We start from the raw sequence: 24,094 nt of genomic DNA, 5'->3' as shown, positions 1-24,094 counted from the left end.
GTATCTCATCCATTTCCTGTGGTTCCATATCTTTACTTCTACATGGAAATGTTTTTGGTAAAAAGGCCATCATAGTATTTGGATTCTTAATTGCTTGCTATACTTCCACGTGAAATTTCAAAGACTGATGAACAAGGACACCCAGTCACTTTGAAGTTCAACAGTCTTCAGTTTCTCACCATTTTTCCTACCAAATGGATAGTGCCAACTTATTTAACTTCTCAGAATTTCATTGAAACATGTGTCTTCCTCACAATGCTCATATCCACCTCTGCAAACTTGTAAATATTACATTCAATCCCCATATCCAAATCATTGTTATGGACTATGAATAGCTGGGGTCAAGCATCAATTGTTGTCGTACCCCTTAAGCAAAGCCTGCAAACCAAAAAATGACTCACATATTCCTACTCTGTTTGCTATTTATGATTACTCAATGATTTTTTTAAACAATTTCTTACAGCAAAGAGTTTAAAGTATGAAATTTTGACAGTCAGCTAACAGAAGAAGTACCAAACTTTTTTTAATCAGCTTATCGATCTCTTTGGAAATGCTAACAAATTTATTTAATTAGTCATAGAGGTGTATAGCACAGAAACAGATCCTTCGGTCCAGCTCATCCATGCCGACCAGACAGTCTAAATGTCCCATTCGCCAGCATTTGGCCCATATCCCTCTAAATTCTTCCTAATCATGTACCCATCTAGATGCCTGTTAAATGCTGTAATTAGAGTCATAGAGTCATAGAAATGGAAAGCATGGAAACAGTGCCTTTGTGTCCAACTTGTCCATGCCGACTAGGTATCCCAACCCACCAGCCTCCATCACTTCCTCTGGTAGCTCATTCCATACACACTCACCCACTGGGTGAAACAGTTGCCACTTAGGTGCCTTTTAAATCTTTCCACTCTCACCTTAAATGCCCTTTAGTTTTGGACTCCCTGGACTTGGAATCATATTTTCAAATCATTACTCAAGACCTCTGGATTGCCAGTAACATAAGTTACACTAAATAATTATCAAATGCTTGCTTGAAATAATAATTCATGAACTCAGTCATCAATTTATTTTGATTTTTCAGAAAAACTTAAATGCTCAAAATCTCACTTTTCAAGGCAACATCCTAGGACCGAACACCATTATCAACCTGATATACCTTACTCATGGGTGGAAACTAAGGACTCCATTTCATGGCAGGTTGAATGTTTCTGACCATGCACAGAGCATTGCAGCCTCTCAGCCAATGCATGCAATTGTTCTAGCTTTCTCTCCAAAGCTGAAGAGTCAGCCATTTTGGACAAGAGGGCAACCACATGGATGTTGCAGCAAGAAAATCACAGCATCAGCATGGCACCACACAAAAAGTGATTCCTGTGATAGAGGAGGCCTCTAGGAGAGACACAGAGAAAGAGGCACCAAGCAGGAAAGTGATGTCATTTGCTTATTTTGCACAGTTAGAACTCAAAAAAGTCCTGGGTGATTGAGGGCTGATACAGCAACAAAAGATTGCTGATTACATTGTTAGGAAGTGCTAGGGCTCAGAAATCACCCTGCAAACCAATTACAGCTCTGTGCAGCTTGGAAATTAGGGTTTCAGAAAAGTGAAGGGCAATTACAGCTTAGTGAATCTAATTGTCTGCACAAGAGCTGAAATTGTGCCCATAAGTAAGTGCTGGAATACAGGCTCAGGAATCATGTGGAAAGCAACCTCAGAAAAAGTGATTGAGCCATCGGGAGGCTCCACTATCAGCAAAAACAGTGACTCAGAAATGGGTGCGTAACTTCTGAATCAGAGTCACATCTGACAATTTTAAAAAGTCAGGTGAGTCTTTACAAGTCCAGCAAAATCGAAGGGGAAGTGTTAGACAAAATAGTGGAAATCCAAAGCAAGAAGATATTGATACCATTCAAAGGGAACTACATTAAATTAATTTAGAATTGAATCAAGAAAAGATGAAAGATTAAAATTATTTCAAGTACAAACCAAACAAATATTTCAAATTATCACATCTTGAACATGAAAAAATCTGACCAATATTCTTAAAATAGATAAAGGGGATTTTTATCAACCAAGGAATGAATTGTTAGCAGAAAATGAATCCATTTTGAACTTCTTCTCTCCAGAAGAAAATTTACAATGTTTGAGTCAAAAATAGTCAGCTGGCAAATGCCCTTCTATTGTCAATAATGAGTTCAGAAACATGTGTGGTAACATGAACATCAATTTTGCAGCTGAAAGAGCAAAGCAATGTCCATCTTGTTGTGGTTCTGTTCGCCGAGCTGGGAATTTGTGTTGCAGACGTTTCGTCCCCTGTCTAGGTGACATCCTCATTGCTTGGGAGCCTCCTGTGAAGCACTTCTGTGATGTTTCCTCCAGCATTTATATTGATTTGTATCTGCCGCTTCTGGTTGTTAGTTCCAGCTGTCCGCTGCAGTGGCCAGTATATTGGGTCCAGGTCGATGTGCTTATTGATTGAATCTGTGAATGAGTGCCATGCCTCTAGGAATTCCCTGGCTGTTCTCTGTTTGGCTTGTCCTATAATAGTAGTGTTGTCCCAGTCGAATTCATGTTGCTTGTCATCTGAGTGTGTTGCTACTAAGGATAGCTGGTCATGTCGTTTTGTGGCTAGTTGGTGTTCATGGATGCGGATCGTTAGCTGTCTTCCTGTTTGTCCTATGTAGTGTTTTGTGCAGTCCTTGCATGGGATTTTGTACACTACGTTGGTTTTGCTCATGCTGGGTATCGGGTCCTTTGTTCTGGTGAGTTGTTGTCTGAGAGTGGCTGTTGGTTTGTGTGCTGTTATGAGTCCTAGTGGTCGCAGTAGTCTGGCTGTCAGTTCAGAAATGTTTTTGATGTATGGTACTGTGGCTAGTCCTTTGGGTTGTGGCATGACGTCATTCTGTTGTCTTTCCCTTAGGCATCTGTTGATGAAATTGCGGGGGTATCCGTTTTTGGCGAATACATTGTATAGGTGTTCTTCTTCCTCTTTTTGCAGTTCTGGTGTACTGCAGTGTGTTGTGGCCCTTTTGAACACAACTTCTTTTGTGTGTGTTGGGATGGTTGCTTTTGTAGTTTAGCACTTGGTTTGTGTGTGTGGCTTTCCTGTATACCTTTGTGGTGAATTCTCCATTTGGTGTTCTCTGTACCATCACATCTAGGAATGGGAGTTTGTTGTCCTTTTCTTCCTCTCTAGTGAATTCTAGAGGAGTGATATCACCATTATCTTCATTGTTATTGGCTCAAAATTTTAAACTAGGAGATAGTGAGGACTACAGATGTTGGACAAGTCAGAGTCGATAAAGTGTGGAGCTGGAAAAAGCTTTTTCCAGTGCCACACTTTATCAACTCAAAATTCTGAAACTCCATTTTTAGTAGAACTGTGGGTGTCTCAAAACCTCAAGGAACTTAGCGATTCAAAAAGATAATTCACTACCACTATTTCTAGGAGAATTAGTAATGAGCAGTTAATACTGGCTATAGTGAACATCTTGTCTATCATACCTGGGGCTAAGAAGATCTTTTAGTATGGCACAGCTACATTTCAAGGCTCTACACTTCAATAAGGTGTCTGAGTCAAAGGTTGCACTTCGACAGTAAGTCCCCGATTTATGAACGTCCGACTTACAAACGCTTGCACTTATGAAAGAGATTCAACATTAATGTTAATTTTAAAGAACAGACATTTACTCATACTTACAAACTGATATTTTAGTTTGCATTATATTGTGTTCCGATTTGCATATGATTGATTTACAAATGTACTCAAGAATGGATGTGATGATATAAGGGCTTTAAGAAGTGTATTTTGTCCTGGTTTTATTATGAAGAGAAGTTGAGATGGAGGTGGCAAGCAAACTGTTCCAAGCCAATAAAGTAAACAGCTTGTGAATTCTTGTTTTTTTTTAAATGGTTGGAATAATGGAAGCAGCATGAAGGGGTGGGGTCGAACTTCCACAAAACCGGGATTTTGTTATAGAGGGTCATGAAGCTGGGCATGGAAGCTGTCATTCCTCTCTTTTACATCTAAAAGCTTGGGTTCTCTTCCTGCTGCTAGAATTGCTTATGAGACAATCTATTTTACTGAATTTGCCTCTGCCAAGGGCATGTTTATGGGATATTGCTACAGAATGTATAATGCTACAGCGCAGTACAGTCTCTTCAGCCCTCAATGTTACACCAACCTGTGAAAATAATTTGATGCCCATCTATCCTACACCATTCCATTATTATTCATATGAATGTCCAATGCCCATTTAAATGACCTTAACGTCGGCGAGTCTACTACTGTTGCAGGCAGGCCGTTCTATGCCCCTACTACTCTGAGTGAAGAAACTACAGCTAATATCTGTCCTAAATCTATGTCCCCTCATGTTAGCCTTCACGAGGAAAAAGGCTCTCACTGTCCACCCTATCTAACCCTCTGATTATCTTATATGTCTCGATTAAGTCACCTTTCAACCTTCTCTCCAACGAAAACAGCCTCAGTTCCCTCAGCCTTTCCTCATTGGACCTCCCTTCCATACCAGGCAACATCCTAGTAAATCTCCTCTGAACCCTTTCCAAAGTTTCCACATCCTTCCTATAATGTGGTGACCAGAACTGCATGCAATACTCCAGGTGCGGCCTTACCAGGGTCTTGTACAGCTGAAGCATGAGCTTGTGGCTCTGAAACTCAATCCCCCTTCCAATAAATAATAAGATAAAGATATATAAATAGGATGAAGATTAAGAGAGGGAAGAAGGAGCAAATTGGATCAATAGTGTATAAGAAGGAGAATAAAGGAGTGGAAGAAAGGAACAGAAAGAAGGATATGGTTAGAGTTCAAGTGAAATGAGTGGAGACGGATTGAGAGAGTAAGGGATGGGTTTATCAACTGGCTGGTAGGCACAATTTCAATGAAATGGGGAAAGAAAGAGAAAATTGTATAGGTATCAAAATTGCACTTCTCACAATGTTAATTAAGTTTTCAGTATCAATTTATGATTTCTTTCACTAAATTGCTTTGGATAGAGGTTTAAGGGTGACACTGTAGGCAGCCAAGTTTGGAGAGTATAGAATTGCAAGCATTTCTTTAAAAAAGTACACATTCATGTTGGCTCAAGATGATGAAATATCAACAGTTTGGATGGTAAATCATCAATATTTAGACAAATGTATCCATAGGCACCGTTGATGATTCAGTAATAACAGATAGCTTAGTATGAGGTTCCATCAAAATGATTTCTGGTATCGGGAGCCTACAGTTTCATTAAGTGCATGAAGATGACAAGGTGGAAATAGATTTGTTGGAAGAAGCCATCACTGCATTTGAATATTACATGCAGTTATTAATGTGGAAGAATGCAATAATGTGTAAATCAACAATTAATGCACACTTATTAAATACCAGCATGAGCACAAAAAATATAAACCCATTATGGTCATATTGTAACACAGCAGAAAGCCTGAAGACTAATAAACAATATATAAGAATGTGTTCTAAACAGAAAGATTCAATTCAAACACTGCATAAAGACTTAGATGCTATTACAAATATAATGGTATGTAAAAAAATACTAACAGCAATTTTGAAGGAATATTGATGGTGACAGGGAATACCAACATTGATAATGCATTATGAAACAAAGAACTATAGATGCTGGAGATCCATCCAAATTCAGAACAGGTACTATCTCCAAAGGTACTGCCAGACCTGCTGAGTTTGTCCAGCAATTTCTGTTTTGGCTATGAAATCCTCAAGTAGGCCACTTTTGCCCATCTAATTTTTTCACTTGAGATGTAGATTATAACCCTCCTGATTTCAATTGCAGTTTTCTCATAGGCTCTCACTATTTCTTCCTTTATACTCCATTCCACTTATTATTGTAAGGCAACACTTCAGATATCTGAAGTCTTCTACTATATTCATCTTGTCAAAGGGGCTCTCTGCCATGGCAACAATCTGGGTCAAAGGCCAAAATATAGCTTTTCACATATGATGCATGACAGGCATTTAAGAGTGATGCTTATTGCACGCAGGCATGCTGGATATTGCAGGCAAACATTGACACTTGTGAAAGATATTTTCGTACTGAAATACAATCTGCTTTATCAATGCATTTTAAAATGAAATCAATTATTTTAGTAGTTGTAGTGGTATATTCCTTGGTATTCAGCTATGTCCAAACCATGGGTGGTTTTAAAAGGTCTTGTTACAGCTAAACCCAAACTAAAGAATTAGATGGATGTAAACTTCTGCCTTAACTCCTTTGGTTGCTCTTGCATGGTCTCAAAGGCAAGGAGTATCCAAATACCCCTTGCTACATTACACTGAGAGTTACTAACTTTGAGGCAAGCAAGAACGTAGGCCCCAAGAACTACCTCAGCCAAGAGGGATTGGATGCATGTTGTTGACATTATTAGTCATCTGAGTTAATTGACCCCCTCCAATTTCAATATATAATGGTTAACACAAGTCTTTTTACAGATGATAAAATTAAGAAAAATACCTGAATTATGCACCAATTAGTAATGGAGGAAATTAATTTTAGACTAAATGATTTAAATTCAAATTTTCCATGCCTTACTTTTACTCTAAGCACATTTTCAGCTGTCAAACAACATTTAGAATACTGCTTACTGTGATAGCACATGCAAATAGGACTTTTTCTTGACATTCAGTTATTCTGTACTCATCTGCAGAAACAGTTTCATGCTACTCCAGCACCGTATACATTTTGAACAGCAAACAACTACACGTATGTAGGTGGGGAGAAGCAAACAAACATAATAATTTGAATCTCAAAAGTTAAAAAATATTTTGATATGTTCATGAAGATATAAAACATTTACTTTGTGATTAGAACAACTAAACTCATTGATAAAATATATTAATGTTAAAATAAGAGAGAGAGAAAAAACTATGTACTGTATATCAGATTTACTTACTCCATGAGCTCCTTGAATTGTGCGGACCAAATTTAGCCCTTTCCAGACATAAATATCGCCATTTAATGCACCAGAGTATGTAGTTTCATCTTTAGCACATGCTAAACACAGAATGGTCTGTAGGTCACCAGTTTTACCAAAGATTCCCCTTTTGGGTGTTAGTGCATTCCCACATAATGTCCAGAACTGTAACATGAAAAGGGAAACAAAACTTCATAAGTCTACACATTTTAAAATAAATCAACGTTTTCAATTAAATTGTTGTTTTCACAGCAACAGAAGTGACAGATATCATGTATGCTATTTCTTTAATTACTGCTACGTATATTTCCATTATCTTCCTTTTTTAATAAAAAACATATATTTAATTTCCTTTTATAATCTCTACTTCAATATCCACTTATCTGTTTTATCCCCTACATTTTTTCAAAGAATGTATTCTTAATATTTATTGTCTTCTTTTTAAAGATGACAATTTCAAATCATGGAAACCCACTCATCTAGTTTCTTTTTCTGCTTGGCTATCCAGCACCGTCACAAACAGAAAGCATCACTGGATTCTGGAGTGCTTCGGTTGACAATACAAGATGCTATAACTTTGGACCAATCCAAGACCAGCTCTGGAATGGTAAGATCCTGAAAAACTGCACTGTCCAGCCAGAAAGTGTGCACTCCCCACTTAACTGGTTGTTTCTTGGGATTAACAAATATGACCCTGACCTGATCAACAAACAAATGAAAAGTGAAACCAATAAGAATAAATCGGCAGAATTAAGGCCAAGGAGATAATTACAGGAAAATGGAGACATAGTAAAAGGGTAATTAGAGGAGCAAAGAGAAACGTAGAAGAACAGGTCCAAAGATGAAACAGCATTAATGTAAAACAACTGTGTCCACCAGGACATACACACCTTTTCTGTCATAATTGTCATCATTGGTGTGACCGGTCAATAGGCATCTGTATTGATTTGTGCTTGTGCTGTCCAGTGAGCCACTTGTCTGAGTCCTGGCTGTCATTTCTACACCTCTGCATCCCTCTGGCCTTCATCCTGTATGGAGTGGCTTGCTGCCTCTTGCTATTTCCAACTGCACTCTCCCCTATTTCTGTGACTCATTCACTGACCAACTGCCAAGTCCCTATATTCAGGAGGTAGGGAACTGGATGTGTTCATCATTAATTCTAACACCATGTAGTATCAGGGTATTATGTCAAAATGCACAAGAAAACCACATATTGATTATCACAAACCACCTCCCTCGACAGATAAATCAATATTCCTTCATTTTGAACACCTTCAGTAAAAACACAAATAGTAGCAAGGGCAAAAACTGTAATTTGGGTGAGGCACTTCAAAAGTGGCTCAGTAGTATCACAATTGACGGAACTGACCAAACCTTGAAGGACATCTTTTGGATACAGTCGGTATCAGCTGCAACATGAGGGAAAAGTCTATTTGATCTCACTATTGTCAAGCCACTTGTTGCAGATGTATCTATTTATTGGTAGGACTGATCACTGCACAGCACTTGTAGATACAATGGACTAAATATTACCATTTATTGACAAAGTATTTGCTTCCCCCAAGTGAAACACATCACATTCAGACCACCATGGTCCATGATATTTTTTACACAATCTTTCACTCTAGATCTTATTAATTTTGCAACTGCCGTCTTTGGCACCTATCCCATAGATTCAAGTGGCAGAAAAGTCATACTTAGATGCCACTGCCAAGAGTTTACATTTATGCTGCTGGTGCCATATTTAAAACCCAGATTTGCAACATTTCAGATACTGCCTGCCAGGGGCTGCCTTTCACACTGCGACCGTGTATCATATCCCAAAGGAAATGGCCCAGGAAGGCATGTCAGCTCCTCCTCAGTTTGCTGGTAGGGACCTGAAGGTGCAGACAGATAGGGCAATGGAAAAGGACAGCAGTGTTTCACCCTGCTGACTGGCAAAGAAGGGCTTGCCTTCAGACTTAGCCAGCCTACTCCAAGATAGCAACCTGGGTTCAGGGCAGTGTTCCAGGTAAAATGTAACATATAGTAGTGCAGGTAGGAGGTTAATGGTCTCTACAATTTCAGAAAAGATTTACAAGTATGTTGCCAGGGTTGGAGGATTTGAGCTATAGGGAGAGGTTGAATAGGCTAGGGCTGTTTTCCCTGGAACTTCGGAGGTCTTATAGAGGTTTATAAAATTGTGACGGGCATGGATAGGATAAATAGACAAAGTTTTTTCCCTGGGGTGGGTAAAGTTCTAGTTCTAGTGAGTCCAGAACTAGAGGGCATAGGTTTAGGGTGAGAGGGGAAAGATATAAAAGAGACCTACAGGGCAATGTTTTCACACAGAGGGTGGTACGTGTATGGAATGAGATGCCAGAGGAAGTGGTGGAGGCTAGTACAATTGCAACATTTAAGAGGCATCTGGATGGTACATGAATAAGAAGGGTTTGGAGAGATATGGGCCAGGTGCTGGCAGGTGGAACTAGACTGAGTTGGGATATTTGGTCGGCATGGGCGAGTTGGACCGAAGGGTCTGTTTCCATGCTGTACATCTCTATGACTCTAAGTGCTAACATCTTGTGTCTGCTAACTCTTACTTACAGGGCCACCACTCATTCAAACTCTGCCACTGCACATTCAACCCACCAAGACTTATGGACTATAATTCTCATTACTGTATGTACCAGTCCACTCAACAACCGTCACCCACTTCATTCTCTCAAACTACCAATTATTTCTGCCTGGTGCACTTTCAGCTCCCTCACTTGGGACACCTCACTAACAACTCTCCTATTCATGTATAACTGCTAATTGTACTTACAGTCATTTCCACAATACTCAATCTCTCCCTTTGTCACATTATTAGGTACTGAAGATGGGTCCCTTAACTGACTGCTGCAGTACCCCACCGGACTATTGTACCCCGTGACTCCACCAAAGGCTAGTTCCCTCTGACTTTCACACATGATTATCCGTTGAAAGCACATGCACTGTGTTTACTGTGTAAGCTGCTGGCATATGCTATAGGTATGACATTAACACAGCATGGTGCTGTACAGCAACATGTCCATTCCCTTGATCTTATGGTCCTCCAAACCATGACAAGTTGCTGCATCTCCCTTTGCGTTAAAAAAAATACAAGCCACAGAGGCTGACAGCTTCCAATTCAATACAAAATGAACAAGCAGTAAGAATGGAGCTAAAGAGCCGTAGGATGCATCCTGTGTAATCACCCAACATGGGTGTGTTTCCTTTCATGTAGTGACCTGGCAGAAACATGCAAGTCATATATGGCCCTAAGCTTCAAAGTCAAGTCCGGAGGGGCTGAAGTGGTGTGAGAGTTGATCTGAAAACAATATGGTGTGATCAGACTGGTGGTTTGTAGTTTCCAAATTGCACTGAAAGAGAAGAATTAAAAGTTGCACAAAAATGAGGCAAATTTGGCTATTACTAGCATACAAATGCGAGGAAGTAAGATAGTCATTACTCATTTGTGAGACTTTGAGCTCACTGTAAAACCTTCGGTGGAGAGAAAATGTTTTTTCTTAACAGTTTTATTTTCATTATATTTTCCCATATTTCTTGCCATTGCTCACAATACTCTAGGGAGTGAAAAATTCCCATCCAATATTTTGTCTTCATACTGAGGTTAATCTTGTCTTGTGTGTCAACACATCGTGCCAAATGTGAAACATTCAGAATTAATCTACCAGCACAAAACTGGATATTCATGAAGCATCAATGGACCATCAGTGCAGAAAAACTGCATTTTACAACTTCAAAGCCTGCCATATCCCTCATCCTACTATGACCATCAAGCCATGATTAAAAGAGATGTCAGGAAAAATAAAAAAAGTGTCAACCTCCTGAAGCTACAATATAAGATGCAGCTTGTTATAGGCAAAGTTAACTCACTACCCAACAAATTGACGTGAACAAGTTTTGTTACTTCCAATCATATAGGAACGCTTTTACACAAACAATCAGTGAAACTCAGCACAAGTGTAAAGAACAGGGATGTAACATTTACAACTACCTACAGCCATGATCACTGAGTAGGTTATTGATCTTAGCCTGCTACTGAGTCCTCATCATCACAGATGCTAATCCCAAGCAATTGGTATCACTTCAGGTGATATTGAAAATCATTGGAGCATGAATATAACAAGTTCATAGGCCTGGCAACATTGCAGCTCAAGTGTTAAAAATTTCACACTAGTGGGGCTCATCTGGCCAAGCTGTTCATACTGATACAAAACGTCTATCTACCCAACAAAGTAGAAAAATGTCTAGGTATGCCCTCTCCACAAAATGAGTACTAACTAAACCAGCCAATACGGTCTCCATTCTTAATCATCACAAAATAATGAAAGACGTTGACAACAATTACTTTAATTTCAAAAATTCACTATTCATAAGTATCATCTGTAAGTTGATAAAAAAATCTCCTAAATAGGTTTTGTAGAGTATTTGCAGAGAAAAGAAAACAAATATTGGAAAATTTGACATTTCTCAGAGCTTTTCTACTGTTTCATATTTATGTAGGTAACTACTTATATTCATTTTCAGACACCAAGAGGGTCTGACAATTGAAGGAGTTGTTTTACTTTGGCAGAAGGACTCTAGATGGCGGTCTTTTTCCACTGCATCTTAGTGGCAGCTGTAGCTTTAGTGAATTCCTCAGCAAGTAGTCCTAAACCTTGGAATGCGCCAGTCTGCAATGCTTGGTCGAGGTCAACCCTTTACACGTGAAGACCAACAAATTTCGAGCAGACCAAAGATTGTCTTTCACCAAGTTAATGGTTCTCCATTTGATGGCTGTCAGGCGTGCATCCAGGGGAAAGCCTGTAGAGCACAGAGTCCTGCATCATGAAGCTGCTCGGGATTAACCTTAACAAAAATCATTGCATCTCTTTCTACCTTCCTTACAAAGGTTTTTTTTCCAGAAGGTGATTGAGTGACATCATCTCTTCACCATTGCAGTTGCTTCGAGGACAGCGAGCAGTGGCACACAGAGAACCAGGAATGCATGAAGGATCTGACAGGCAGTCAGATAGTGGCCTTCTCACCACAAACCAAGCTATGAAAGGTGTTGACAACAGTACCATCAAGTGGCACTTACTCAATAATTACTTTTTCATCAATGCTCAGTTTGGGTTGTGCAATGTCACTTTATTGATGACCACATTACAGCATTGGTGACCATTCCTTACATTATGCCAGCATTTGATCAAAGGTGACATCAAGGAGGACGAGTAAAATTGAACCTCTTCACAGACTGGAGCCATATCCACCACAAAGGAAAGATGTTGTAGCTGTTGGAGGCCAATCAACTCAGTCCCAGAACACTTACACAAAAATTCCACAAGCTACTGTCCAGGACAACCATCTTTAGCTCCTTCATTAATGACCTCTCCTTCGTGATAAGATCAAAAGTTGAGTTGTTCACTGATGATTGCAGAGTGCTCAGTTCCATTCAGAATTTCTCAGATAATGAAGCAGACCCTGCCCATTTGTAGCAATCCCAAAATTGAGGGTTGTGATTGTAAACAGCAAGTAACATTCATACCACTTAAATGCAAGGATATAACTATCTCCAAAAACAAAGAGTCTAATCACCTCAGTTTCAAAGTCAAAGGTTTTATTATTGCTGAATATTCATCCTCAACAGCCATTGAGCAAAAATATAATTGGAACATCTATATGGATATTGCAAGTACAAGAATAGGTCAGAGGTTGTGAAATTTAAAGTGAGTAAATCATCTTCTGACTCTCGAGTACAAAAGTGCATTTTAAAAATTTTTTTTATTTTTGCTTGTGAACTGAATTGGGGAAATGACTGCTTTAAACCAAGGACTGAGGGAGGAACTGCTGCACATTTATAAACAAATTATTGGAATTCAATAAGAGTTGAGTTAGTGCTGCCAATTTGCAAGCAGTTGGGGAATGGGAGTTAAGCAAGCATGGCACTGGGTTGTGTGTGCAGAATGAGATTTAGCTAGCCAGATTGCTGATTGGTTTTTGCATTTGTGACCAGTTGTGGTCATCAGCCTGGTGACAACATACTGATTGGTTCATGAGCAGCTGAACAGCTGCTTTATGTGAATGATAGAGGGAGTTGACCTCCAGGCTAGAAGAAGCAGGTTCTAATGTCTCTATCTACCTAAAATAAAAGTAACTGATGCTGAGGAAAGCCAGATATTTTCCCGTTAGTTGTTGTAAACTATTACTTTTGCCCAGTATTTAAGAAACTCTATAATTAGTGTTCCAATGACCCTATCCTTTCTGCAAAATAATGAAAGAATCCAGAAAGAAGATCAGAGCAAAGATGGTCTTGAGAAGCAAAAGCAGATATCATATACAATCCTATGGACTTGTGGTATTGAACTGTTCTTTCCCCAGGATGGTTTCTTCCAACCATAAGACCATTTTTTTGTTGTTTGCTTGTAATCTCAGTCTGAGTTATCAAAAATTACAAAGATATATCAAAGATTAGGTGAGTGAGCAAAACTATGACAAATGAATTTCAACATGAGTTTTCCACATTGGACTAAAATGGGGATAGGACAGGGTTCTTTCAAAATACTAAGTTTTTTTAATTTATTGGCTTTGCAGTTTTACAACATTGAAGTCTTTGGAAGAGGTAAGCAAAGAAAGTTCTACTGCAATGAAAACAGCTACTTGAGAAGTATTTTTACAAATAATATGCAGAAAATAAACTTAGTTTATTTACCTTAATATGTTTCACGCCACAGCTAACAAGTCTATTTTGCTGATATGGATCCCAAGCAATATCAAAGATCTGCAAACAAATGGAATATTTCATATTCTTTATGGTGAGCCCAATTTTGAGAAATATCATTAGAATTACCATCCAAAAGTATAAACAGATTATTTAAGGACTATAAATCCTAATCAAAGTTCACAATTTGTATGCAATTGCAAACATCAAGAGAAATCATAGAAATCTTAAATAGACAGGATTGCAGCTATTAATACACTTGAATAAAATAAATTGTAGAAAAAAGCCAATTTTAGCTGCCTTCCATCATTAACAGTAATGCAGATGCCAAGATTGACCAAACAAAACTGTCAAGACATGCAAAACCAAACATACTCCAGGCGAAACCTGTTGGACTGGAATCCTAAGCTTCACTGAGTCGTTTATGAGTCTGCATAGTTGAGTGTCACAAGATCATAGTAGCAATTTTCATACTGCATCCAGCAACAGCAATCAATAGTACATCTCAGAGTTCATAACTTTTATTGGAATGGCCAATTGATCTCCTGAGTGCTGCTGGTAAATCAATTGGAAAAATTACTTCCCATATGCGCAGCTTACGCATGCACACTTGGCTACTGTGGCTTGCAATCAGTCTTCTGAGGCTTGTTGTTCTCCACATTTTTCTATACTTATTTGTGGGATGTGGGCATTGCTGGCTGGCCAGCATTTATTGCCTGTCACTAGTTGCCCTTGAGAAGTGGTGAGTGAGTGGTCACCTTGAATTGCTGCAGTTCAGCTGCTGTAGGTTGACCTACAATGCTGTTAGGGAGGTAATTCCAGGAATTATTCAGAATGTACTGTTGACAGGGCTGACAAGTATCATGCAGACACATTCTGAATACTCAGAGCAACTGAAGGAGTGAGTGAGAGTCAAAGATCAACACAAGCAGAAGGACAATGAAATAAAGAAACAAACTGAAGAAATACAGACAGAAAGACATCGAAGGGACACAGAGAAAATTACAAACTTGGGCGAAGAGGGGGAAAAAGAGACAGACACATCGCAGGGCAGGGAGAGAGTGAAACATAAATTAGACGTAGAGATAAACACAAACTGGATGGAAGTTGCATGAAATACAGACTGGGCATGAAGAAAAATAAAATACAAACAAAGGAAGGTGAGAGCTACACTAACAATGAAGAGCTGATGGCAACCCATGATGTGCTTTGTTATTTAATGTATTTCTTCCCTCAGTGTCAGGCAGTTTCATCATTTGTCTCTAAGGACTAAGACTCTGATCTCTTAAGCTAGGCTTGCATGGCGTAGTGTGGGAGTCAGAACACTGATTTAAGATTGGTCTGACAAGAGTCGTCAACTTGAAACATTGGTCAAACAGCCTGGCACGAGGAAAAATGTACATCAGTGGCACACATGGATGAATGGCAGGACATCTGCTAGGATTATATCAGCAAAAACCAATTAAGGATCTGCAGCCAGGACAGCCAGCCAATTACCAATGCCAAACAGGCCCTGATGCCAATAGCCACAATAGGCACGTAGAAAATAGGGGCAGGAACTGGCCATTTGGTCCTTCAAGTCTGTTTCCACAATTCAAATAAGGCAAGATTCACCTTCCACTTCAATGCCATTTTACTGCAACACTTCCATATGTTTGATATCTTTAATATATAGCAATCTATTGACCTCAGTCTTGAACATAATTGTGTTTTCACAGCCCTCTGGAATAAAGAATTCCAAAGACTCACTGGCCTCTAGGTGAAGTAACGGCTTCTCATCTCAATCCCAAAATGGTCCACCCTTTCAGAGCCAGTTCTCAGGAAAGCAGATGGGGAGGCCAAAATGCATAAAAGTGACTGGATTACACTACCTTTAAACAAATTAAAGTGCCAGGAATTCCTGTGTGCCTGTGTGCATACATGTGTATACATGAGTGCATGCATGCTTTTGTGACTCTGAGATTGCCGATTGCATCTGATACCCCTGGGCTCTAAAGGGCTTTGATATCCAGAGAAGGTTCATGTATGTTGTGAGGGAATCCATTTCCTGTAACATTACTTGGTATGTGTTGGGGTTGAGGCTAGGCCTTGGTATGGGGTAAAAACAATGACTGCAGATGCTGGAAACCAGATTCTGGATTAGTGGTGCTGGAAGAGCACAGCAGTTCAGGCAGCATCCAAGGAGCTTGGTATGGGGCTCCAGCACAAGTGCAGAATACAACAGGGGGAAGGACTGCACATGCTCCATTCTGGGTTTCCTTTGAGAGGGGGCAAAAACCAACTTCAGGACTGTGCTTTTGGGCATACAGGCAAGCCCAGGTGACTAGATTATTCTGGTTTGGAGAAGCAGTAGGATCCCAGAGGCAAGAGTCTTGAGAGTAACAGCAAAAATACAGTGGCAGTTCTGTGCAGCTTGGTAGCTACAGCTCAAGAAAACTGGGAACAATGTCAGATCAGTAAAGCTGAAGCCAAGTCTTCTCAGTACATCTTGAGAACAGAGATTATATTGATAATTAGATCCTAGGATTCAGCCTAAGAAATCCAATGGAGCACAGTCTCAGAAGAGTTTGAGTAACTGTAGGGTGAGCAGTTGCTGAGGCAGTCTGAACTGGAATCCAAATGCCTTACAATCTCTTGCAGGCAGAAGTAACAAGAAGGTTGGAGCCAGTGGTGTAGGAAATTCTAAAATACATTGTTGAAGGACAGGAGCTAATATCCTACATGAGGAAGACAGAGTTTAAAGGACTTTTTTCTGACTCAGTAATCACTGTAGCAAGAAAACTCATGGGACATATCATTGTATCTGCCATTTAATGTGCAGCTTTTGGGTGTTTGGCTACTGTGTTAATTCTTGTTAATCTCGTGATAATTATGAATGTTGGAGTATGATAGATAATATTGACTGTTTGCTTTAGTGACCACACTGTAATAAAGATTTTTCTGTTTGTTTAAAATCATTGAACATAATGGCTTTATTCTTTAGTAAGTAATTGGGATTTCACACTTTGTCTATTTTACAACACATGCTATTGCTCCCGAAAGAGATCTTTCTCAGGATCATCACATTTATCCTCATCTATAGAGGAGTTTTATTTTTCCCTATTGTCCTGACATAAGAGCTCATCATGCTATCTAGTCACATCATTCAATGTGCGACATACCATGCTACCCATAAAACCCACTGTAGTGCATATTGTAGAGACCCTCTAGACATGTTTAGAGAATAAATGTGCATTTTCAACTTGCTAATGGTCTATCCAATGATGGCTGTGGTGGATTGCAGTGTACTGTTCTTCTGCTGCACTGTGGGGATCACCCATACTATCACCAAGGTCTTTTTGGGGGGAGGGAGTAAATTGCCCTCGTCACCAAGGATTCAGCCATGAATCTAGAAAGGTGCCTGAGAAATCTCAGACAGCTGCTATTTCTGCAACATAAAGGAGTCATGAAAGCTCCAAAGGAAACAATCTCAGTTGTGACTGTAGACCACAGAATCCCTTGTGATATACATTATCTGTGCTGGACCATTAACTCATTGACATGAATAAAAAAGAGGGCATTGGTCACCTCTTTGATATACCTGTGGGGTTCAGGCAAACAAAATACCACACAATGTCTTTGAAGCCCTGGAAACAAATAGTGGAAAACAGGCTGAACAACAGAATCACTTTGAGAGTTGCAGGCATAGGGCTGCTGCCAAATTCGTGTGGCTGCAGGTCTACAATGGGATCTGGCAAATTTCAGTGACTGCTTTCAAGAACAGTTTTAGGAGTCTCTGGCATTGCCTCTTGTGCATCTCGAGCTAGTTTATGCACATCCTGAAGACATGCTGACATACCATGACCTTCTTCATCAATGTCTTCCTCTGCATGGTTGCCTCCATATCAACTTTCCCCTCTACTGCTGCTTATTGATGGCCTTACAAACTTAGTTGTGATCAACAAGAGCCCTCCTTTATCACATCCCTTCCTCCTACAGCAGAAGTTGTAAGACTTTTAGGGGTATGAGAACAATAGGTATTACACCAAGTGAACCTTGTATGAAGGGTTGAAAAGTGGTGCTGAAAAGCACAACAGGTCAGGCAGCATCCGAGGAGCAGGGGAATCATGTTTTATGCGTAAGCCCTTCATCAGGAATGTGGCCTGACATGCTGTGCTTTTCCAGCGCCACATTTTTCGACTCTGATCTCCAGCATCTGCAGATCTCACTTTCTCCGAGGAACTGTGTATAAAAGAAGACAATAATATGAGAACCCATGTGTCTACCATTTTCCTGCATAGACCTCTTGAGCTCTAGAATTTACTACTCCTTCCATTGTCCAACTCAAAACTCAAACTATCCCATACTGGCTTCCTTCTGCCTTGACCTCTACTTTAAGCAGCTATGAGTTGGTTTTGGACATAGCCAGTAACAGTATATAAGTGGCACTAAGAAATTGTAAACCATGACATTCAATCCCTCTCTCATGACCCTCAACTTTGTCCCTATTCATCTCGACCCTCACAATATCACTGTGCACTTTCTACTTGTAACATTTGAACCTCTCACCTTCACTCTGAACATAATCGTCATGGAACTGGACATGCTCTTGCTCCTCCTGGCCTACCCCACCATTGTTAAAATTCCCCTTCTAATCAAAGACCACTCTACATTATTCCTAGAGTCTCCAATGGTATTCCCTGTAAGACCTCTGAACATCCCAACCTCAGACCTGACCTGACCACATTCCAGTGAATCAGACTCCTCTGGATGAACACAAACTTACCCTTAGTCAGCTAGCATCCTGGATGTGACCACAGGACTCAACTTTGGATTATGCTAATCCCACCCTTTAAGCCTCTTGTTCCATTTATCTTCACAGGCTGCATCTCTCTCCTCCAACCCTAATTCTGATCACTCCCAAGATATTAAGCCATTCCCAGTAAATACTTCAGTGCACTGGCCCCATCCAATGTCATCTCAAAAAGCCCTGTTCCAGTCCATCACTGCCCAAATGTCAAACTCCCTCTCACACCTAGCTCATCTGTGCCTTTCCTGAACCTTCCATTCATGCTGCAATTCTCCCATTCTCCTTCCTTGTTTAGTCAAAACAACCATTCACCTGAGTCAATCTGAATAAAATTGACTGAGTGAATGCTACCATCAAGCCAATGTGAAGCAGAGCCATGCTGGACTCACACATCACTGTTGTGAAGGTAGGACTTTATTTCAAAGCTTTTAAAGGTAATTAACATTCATGAAATGCAAATAGATTACAATGAGGAACTTGCTACAGTTCAGAATGAAGCCCGACTTATCACTGTCACCCATTATCATAATTTCAAAGTTTCAGCTCACATATAATTAATTAATCCTGCCCCCCACGTTTCCTGTTCCTGGTGTCATTAATTAAATTCAGCTCTCAATATGTAACTATTTTGTATTTATTTTTATGCTACATTTAATAATGCTGACTAGATGCAAAATCAAATTGAGAGGTGGTAAGTACAACAAAGGGTGTCTTTAGTACTTTTGTTAAATGCCTGGGCATATAATGCTCACAGATACACAGAGAGATGGTAAAGATCTCTCAGGAAAGGTCAGCAAGACTGCTTCTTGGAGAAAATGAGCTAAATTTATTGTTGATATTTCCGATGGGGCTCTAGTTGGTTAAGTGCCAACCGACAGCCTGTTGACTGCTGTTGGAGGTCCCAGCTCCTGCAGGGAGAATTGACTGCAAAATTTCAAAGTCAGAGCAATAGCACCACAAACTATAGCCACGGGTAGAAGACCCAAGGGTGAAGATAGTCATTGGAGCTCTGGAATACAACTGAGTGAAGCAGGACTGCAAGATCTCTGGGACAAGTCAGGGTGACTCCTGTGAGGGAGGTGGGGAGTAGGGGAAGTTGGCTTAAAGGGGTGGGGTAAGTAAGGGTAGGAGGTAATATTTAATTCCACCCTACATCTTAATTCAGTAGCCTTCAGCATTTGTCCTTAACAAGTCAGAGAATCTGGGGTCTCACTGCAAGGCATATTACGGTCCAGAAAGTTAGGTCCTTTTGGGACCATCCTAATTGATTAGCACCTGAGGCATGTCATGCTCATCCTTCTTCACGAAGGATGCAGCTCACTTACGTGCCCTCATTGAACTCCAGCATATTTGGTAGAGGGACAGCTGAGGGGTTTGGGATAATTTAAGAATGTAGGAGTCATTACAACTTCTAGAAATCGTATGCATACCTGCATGATTCAGTTACAGCAAATCGCAGATGACTTAATTATTGAGGGAATGGAATCTCTTCCTGCTCATGAAGATGCCACACTGCTCTAAGAGGAGTCTTGATGACCACATGAGTACAGTCAATGACTCCCATATACTTGCTGAAATTCAATCATGGTCCTTAGGCCAATTGCACTCAACACCTAATGGACCTGATCAGTTGCAAACTTGATATGTTGCTCATGGAACATGGCATCCATGAACTCCTTTATGCAGCAAAGGGTTGCTGACAGAGAGTCAGCACAGATCTCTACACCATCCTTGGAACAAATTACAGGGAAAACTGGTGAGTGCCAAAGGTACCTTTTGAGATACAGTCATTGAGTGTGCGTCTCTTTCTGTTGGCATCATATCCTGCTCCAACATAGCATGCAGTTCTACCACCACCTCCAACTTGTTGCTGATACTGGTGCTCAGACATTTCCATTAAGTTAAGTCTTTGACCATAAACCTTTTACTCATATAGTGCATCTATAGCCATGGGCCTACAGTCTTGCCTTCAAGTGCCTTCCACATCCAGATATTCTCAGTGTTGGAGCTCCCCTGGCTGATGCACAGATGTTCTATCTGGCTGCATCCTCTATCTGTACGATTCTCCTTGTCAATCAAAGTCTGAAATTTATAATCCCATAGTCAGATGATTCCTCCACTATGAATCAGCTCTGAAGAATCTTGTCCTGCTTCCAGTGGCTGCTGCAGGCCAGAGAGGCACCTACCCCCAAACACTTCACCTTGACCTCATCCCCTGCAGTGCTTCCATACTTGCATCTACAATTAAGCACAAGGAATCTGCCCTTATGAGATAAGCAGGGATAGATATATCTGTGGGTATAGATAAATATTCTGGAGTTGTGCATTATTTCCTTTAGGTTTCAGAAACTACCGTTTCCTGAATATTTTTAGGAAATTTATTCAGCAGTATATGTTATGTCACATCAAATGTTGTTCAATTCTATGAAAGAATTGGGCTTAATACATCAAATTATTGTTTCTGGCTGCATGCTTTCTTGTGTTCCGATGTGCACGTGTAACTATTGGTCAAGCACAGGGTTGAACTTGGCTGTGGTGCTTCTCAAGATCAAGTAGGCTCATTCAATGATCAACATATAAAATGCAGGTCATTTGATGACACCAATAAACTGCACACAAACACAGCTTACATCTTCAAGATAGGAACAGAAAAAAATGTGCAGTAAACAGGAAAATATCAAACAAAAATATCTGTGGGAGGAAATAATCTATCCAATGTACTATGAAATTCTGCTGCTATATCAAATATTGAGGAGAACCAAGAAATATGCAGAAAGTTATGGATTTCTACATAGATAAATATAACATTCATAGGTCTCAAACTGCTTTCCATTTTATAATACCGTCAAATAATTTCATTGATATAATACATAGACTGCACGAAGCTGAACACACCAGAATGACTGCAAATGGTGACTTACCCTATCTGAGTGACCAGTTGCTGTTGCTAGCACTTTTCCTTTCTTCCAATCCCAGATGCAGGCTGTATTTTTGGCATCCAGACCTACAGAGGCTAGGCGCTGTAAGAAAATTAGATCAATTGCTTCATCACGTCAAATAAGTTACATTTTTGAATATGCCATAAACACTCTTAAGCACTTTCCTCCCCAATTTCACACAGGCAAGTGGTTTTGAACTTTAAACAATGTGAGCTCAATTATTACAGAGATTTGTTCTTATTATTACAAAACATATTAACCACAAATGAATCACATTCAAAAGTTTACTTTTGTTTCAAATGTATTTACAGAATGACATTTTAAAAAAAAATTTGTTTGCATAAAGTAGATGTGGTTGGTAAGTCCAGCACTTATTGCCCATCTCTAATTACCCTCAAGAAGATGCCAGTAAGCCAGCTTCTTCAAAAGCTATTTTCCAAGTGATGCAGGTACACCCCAAAGTGTTGTTACAGAGAGAATTCTAAGATTTTAATGTAGGGTCAGTGAAGGAATTAATTATAAACAAAAACAGAAGTTGCGGGAATAGCTCAGCAGGTCTGGCAGCATGTGTGAAGAGAAATCAAAGTTAATGATTCAGGTCTGGAGACCCTTCCTCAGAACAGTGAAGGAATTAATTACAATGTTTATTGGTGATTGCTATCCTTTGACTGTAATGGGACGGTTTACAAATGTTAATATTAATAGTCTTTGGGAATAGAGTATAAAAGTAGAGAGGTTTTGTCAAAACTATAGAAAGCATTAGAAAAATATACTGGCACTGATGGCAATCCATAGAAGATACACTAGGTTGATACAAGTTTTGCAAGTGTTGTCTTACGAGAGGAGGTTGAGTAGGTTGGACCCGGAAGTAACTGGAATTTATAATAAGAGGCAACCTTATTGAAACATACAAGATTCTTAGGGGGCTTGAGGGCAGATATAGCAAAGTTACTTCCCATTGTAGGAGAGTCTTCGACCAGGAGGCATAATCGCAGAATAAGTGTCATGCACTTATGACTCTAAGAGGAGTGAACCTGTGGAATTCTTTACTACAGAGGAATGTTGAGGCTGGATCATTAACTATATTCAAGGCTAAGATGGTGAGATTTTTAACCATAAGAGAAATCAAGGATTATCGAAGGCAGAAAAGTGGAGTTGACAGTTATCAGATCAGCCAGAATCTCATGAATGACAAAGCAGACTTGATAGCCTACTTACCAGGAGAAAATTGCAGTTGGAATAAACAGGTCAACTGACAAAGTCCAAATGCCACAATAACATTTCACACTTTCCAGAGAGAATTGAAAATAATGTTCAAAACTAAAAGAAAACTTAAAACTCAAACATGAAGAAAAACTGAAAATTACAGGACTGTTTTTAATACTTTGTAAAATTTTACATTGTTATGTAATATTTTACAATATTATGTTTGCGAAACTTGTTATTTTTCATTGTGCTTCACTGGGCTAACATTTGATGTAGGTTTTATAAACTTACTAAAGCACGATGAAAAATAACAAGTTTCGCAAACATAATATTCTCTCTGAAAAATTGTTAGAATAGCTGTTACTAAGATAAGGAAAAGAAATCAGGGAAATTACATATTAAATGTGCAACTAGAGAGATCACATGGCTTGAGAAGCTACGAATATAGGAAGTCTCAGCAGAACAGCAAACCATAATATATACCACTTAGGTAGTTTCTACTAAACTATGTGAACCACATAAATTATTACAAAAATTAGCAAAATTATCTTGATGTGTTGAGATCTTGATTCAGATCAATAGCTAAATAAGAATACATCAAATTTGCTAAAGTGTACAGTTGCAATTTCTTGGCTGGTTTGCCTCAAATTTACATGCATTAGCTACTTATCCAAAAGTTGGAAAAAATAATCTGGTTAAAGAATCCAGAGGCAGAATCTTGCACTGCTCCTGAGAGCTGGAAGAATGGCAGGTGGAGGAAACTAATTGAATGAGAGACCAAGTTTCTGAAAGCAGAATGCAAGTTTGTAACCAGGGCAGAAGTTATACAGTACATACGTGTGGCCAAACAAAGAGACCTAGGGATGCTGGTGTATATAGCTCTTTGGAAGTGGAGTCACAAGTAGACAGGGTGATGAAGGTGATGTTTGGCATGTTTGGTCTCATTGGTCAGTGCATGAGTAAAGGAGCTGGTACAACAAGTTGTAGCTGTACATTGGTGAGGCCACTTTTAAAACATTGTCAGTCTTCAATACAAAAGATATTGTTGAACTTGAGGATGCAGAAAGATTTACAAGGATGTTGCCACAACTGGAGGGTTTGAGTTATAGGGAGAGGCTGAATAATTTTCCCTGGAACAGGAGCTGAAGGTGACCTTATAGAGGTTTATAACATCATGTGGGACGTGGATAGGGTGAATAGTCAAGGTCTTTTTCCAAGGGTGGGGAGTTCAAAAGTAGAGAGCATAGGTTTAAAGTGAGAGGAGAAATATTTCAAAAGGACCTGAGGGGTAAAGTTTTCATGCAGAGGACAGTGTGTGTATGGAAAGAGCTGTCAGAGGAAGTAATGGAGGTGTACAATTACACCATTTAAAAGGCATCTTGGTGAGTATATATGAATAGGAAGGGTTTAAAAGGGATATGGGCCAAATGCTGACAAATAGGACTAAGTCAGATTGGGACGTTTGGTTGGCACAGACGAGTTA

The 24,094-nt window shown here is 39.6% G+C and overlaps 1 protein-coding gene across 2 annotated transcripts in view; it reads right to left on the bottom strand.

Moving 5' to 3' along the window:
* Positions 1-24,094, bottom strand: part of eml6 (EMAP like 6) — a 524,201-nt gene that overhangs the window by 445,452 nt on the left and 54,655 nt on the right. For both annotated transcript variants that reach the window (XM_087991388.1, XM_043695965.2), the window contains exons 3-5: positions 21,388-21,486; positions 13,669-13,737; positions 6,930-7,115 (exon numbers count right to left, since the gene is read on the bottom strand). In XM_087991388.1, the coding sequence (XP_087847514.1) occupies positions 6,930-7,115; positions 13,669-13,737; positions 21,388-21,486 (354 nt within the window). The remainder of the gene's footprint in view (positions 1-6,929; positions 7,116-13,668; positions 13,738-21,387; positions 21,487-24,094) is intronic.

This window comes from Chiloscyllium plagiosum, unplaced genomic scaffold (assembly GCF_037043375.1).
Source record: "Chiloscyllium plagiosum isolate Xiang-an unplaced genomic scaffold, Cpla_swu_hap1 HiC_scaffold_10, whole genome shotgun sequence".
Classification (NCBI taxonomy): domain Eukaryota; kingdom Metazoa; phylum Chordata; class Chondrichthyes; order Orectolobiformes; family Hemiscylliidae; genus Chiloscyllium; species Chiloscyllium plagiosum.
The sequence above is the reverse complement of the archived record's forward strand: the minus strand, read 5'-3'. Positions and strand labels throughout refer to the sequence as shown.